This window comes from Gavialis gangeticus, unplaced genomic scaffold (assembly GCF_001723915.1).
Source record: "Gavialis gangeticus isolate Ggan-Ray unplaced genomic scaffold, GavGan_comp1, whole genome shotgun sequence".
NCBI classification, from domain to species: domain Eukaryota; kingdom Metazoa; phylum Chordata; order Crocodylia; family Gavialidae; genus Gavialis; species Gavialis gangeticus.
The window spans coordinates 28,019,732-28,022,623 of NW_017729028.1; the positions used below are offsets into that span (position 1 = coordinate 28,019,732).

Here is a 2,892-nt window from a genome sequence, read left to right on the forward strand (position 1 = left end):
GTCTATAGACTCACTAGGGGGGACCAGAAGGGTTTGGGGGAGACGCTGTTTCCCCTAGCGCCCGCTGGCATAACAAGAAGCAATGGGCACAAGTTGATGGAGAGGAGGTATAGATTGGACATCCGCAAGAACTACTTCACAGTTAGGGTGGCTAGGAGCTGGAACCAACTTCCAAGGGAAGTGGTGCTGGCCCCTACCCTGGGGGTCTTTAAGAAGAGGCTGGATGCCTACCTGGCTGGATTCATTTGAGTCCCGTTTCTCTTTTTGGGGTTTTTTGTTGTTCTCCCACCCTGGCGGGGGGTCGGGCTAGAAGATCTACTAGGTCCCTTCCGACCCTTAATCTATGAATCTATGAATCTTATGTTCTGTCTGTGCGGTGCCTGGCACAAACACTATTATAAGGTTTTTTTAAATTGTTGTTGTGCCAATTTTTAAATCCAGGCCTGCTGCAAAATGAACACATATTGTATTTGTGACCAACAATGAAACAGAGGTGATCCAGGTATGCCAGATTTCCGTGTGGCTTCAAGCTTTGAAATATACCATACACCAAGGTCTTACTGCATTATGCAACGTGCCTTGTTTCTACAGCATACCTGTGTATGTAGCAGCTGATATGTCTCTTTTAAACTAATAATATCGCAAAAGCATTACATTATTTTCTATACAGCTTAGGTACCATACCTTCTCCATTTCCTCTCTCCCCCATAATAATGGGAGTTGTATGAAAACCTACCTTGCCCTTCTATAACATTCCGAAGTATAAAGGTACCACCAAGTCCATTTCCTCCTCTCTGAATGCAAATTCCTACAAAACGGCTTGTTTTGCCATTGGCATACGGATCTGCGGTGGTAACAGAAAGTATGCTTCCTGCCAGAAAGGAGAAGCTAATTAAGAAACTAGGCACTGAAGCATGAGAAAAACGTCCAGAATGATTACATCTAGCGGCAAGTTAAGGTTCTACAGAAACTGCAAGACACACTGAATTAACAAAAAATATATACAGTGGCAGACAGGATACAGTTAACCTGGCCATGTCTCTTGAAAGTTTCCCTGCCCTTAAAGTCACATAATTATTGCAGTCTATTGTTATTTTAATCTATTCAACTTGGAAAATACAGGCAGATTAGTCTGCTTTCACTTAGTAGGCTTCACACAGAAGCTGCATGTTCCAGTACTAAGGTTGGAAGCAATGCATAGAAAATATCCACATTCCTTTTTTGTTAAATGGAAATAGGAATGTGAATGACGTGTCCCTCTGGCAGCTGGATGGAGCATGGTGGCGGCAAGCAGGAGCTCCTGCAGATGCTGCAGGTGCTGTTGGAGGGTGGAGGGGGTGTGGTGAGTGCCGACCAGGGGTCGGCGACCACCCGCAGACACTGCCGGCAGCAGCAGCCAGTGGGGATTGCTGACTGCTCGCAGATGCCAGCGGCAGTGTTAGTGCGGGGCAAGAGGTGACTGCCCGCAGGTGCTGCCGACACTGTCTTTTTGTGGGAAGTGAACCGCCACACTCAGGGGGTTCACATGCACCCCCCACACGTCACCCCTAAATAGAAACGTATCTACGAATCACACATTCTGCAGTGTCCCATGATTTTGGTAGCCTACAACAGCTACACATTAAGGTCTGCAAAGAAACATGATCTATATTTTACTACCGCAATCTCCAATGCTGGAGAAAAGACCAAGACCCAAAAGGTTAAATGCACTAAAAATATTTTTAAAAAAAGATTACTGAAAAAAATATGGCAGTGCAAGAGTGATGTTGTACCCATGCTGATCCACAGATCAAGCGAGAGGCAAGGGTTTCTTAGAGTGACATCTTTTACTGGACCAAATGTAGTCTGTCAAAAGCTTGGTTAACTTAATCCCAGCTACAGTTGGTCCAGTAAAAGATACCACCCTACAGAATTCTTGCCTCTGAAATGACTGTGCAAGTCAATGTTACTGTTGCATAGATAAATGTACTGCGAATACTCAAGTCAAGACTGTAGGGCTCCTGATTACAGGCTGACCCTGGGTATAAGCTGAATATAATTCTTACAGTTCTTTAGGAGGAAAGTGTGCTTAACACTAGAACAACAGCATTACAATCGCAGCGCTGTTACTGACCCACGTAGAACTCTGGAATGTTAATTACTTTCCTCCTCTGGATCATGTCCAGTCTCTCTATGTAGAATTTAAAAGGCGCTGTTCTTTGTCTCCGTGGGATAAATTCAGGGCTCAAGAACCTGTGGGGAAAAATCAGAACATTAATGAGTATAACAATAAGCCAAAGAAAACAGCTGTGCCCTCTTCACAACTGTGCTGGGACTTGCAACTAGTACAGTCATCAGCCCCATTTTACAGTTACTTGCTCAAGGTCAAGCACAAGGTCAGTGGCAAAGCCAGAACCTAGAAGTCCTGACTCCCCACATCTGCCTCCTTCTTATGTTTTGAAAATTCATGCACATTCATTAAAGCTCACAGCACATCCTATGCGCAAATTATGTTTACAACTACATACTCCCACTCTCAACTCACTGCTTTCATGGATACAAAGGAAAGCGGTATTTTAAGCCTATGTTTTTCATCATGCATCATCTTCGCTAAAACCTGGCCAATAAATCCTTATTTAGCAGTATAATTTATTATATTATTGTATTCATAAATGGTGTTCGCTATTTTGTGTACTAACACAGCACGTGTAATCATTTTCAGGACACGCTCATATAGTTAACTTGACCGCAGACCAGTCTGGGGAGCATAAGAACATAAGACAAGAACTGACATTTACTGGGTCAGACCAGAGGTCTGTCTTGCCTCGTTTCCCGCCCTCACCACATGGCAGACAGCAGGTGCTGAAAGGAAGAGTGAACTGGGTATGACCAGGATTTTTTTTTTTTTTTTTT

At 43.9% G+C, this 2,892-nt stretch overlaps 1 protein-coding gene across 1 annotated transcript in view; it reads right to left on the reverse strand.

The window, feature by feature from the left end:
* MRPL19 (mitochondrial ribosomal protein L19) overlaps window positions 1-2,892 on the reverse strand; it is a 12,887-nt gene that overhangs the window by 8,628 nt on the left and 1,367 nt on the right. Inside the window, exons 3-4 of the mRNA XM_019520844.1 lie at window positions 2,114-2,232; window positions 737-871 (exon numbers count right to left, since the gene is read on the reverse strand). Coding sequence (XP_019376389.1) covers window positions 737-871; window positions 2,114-2,232 — 254 coding nt within the window. The remainder of the gene's footprint in view (window positions 1-736; window positions 872-2,113; window positions 2,233-2,892) is intronic.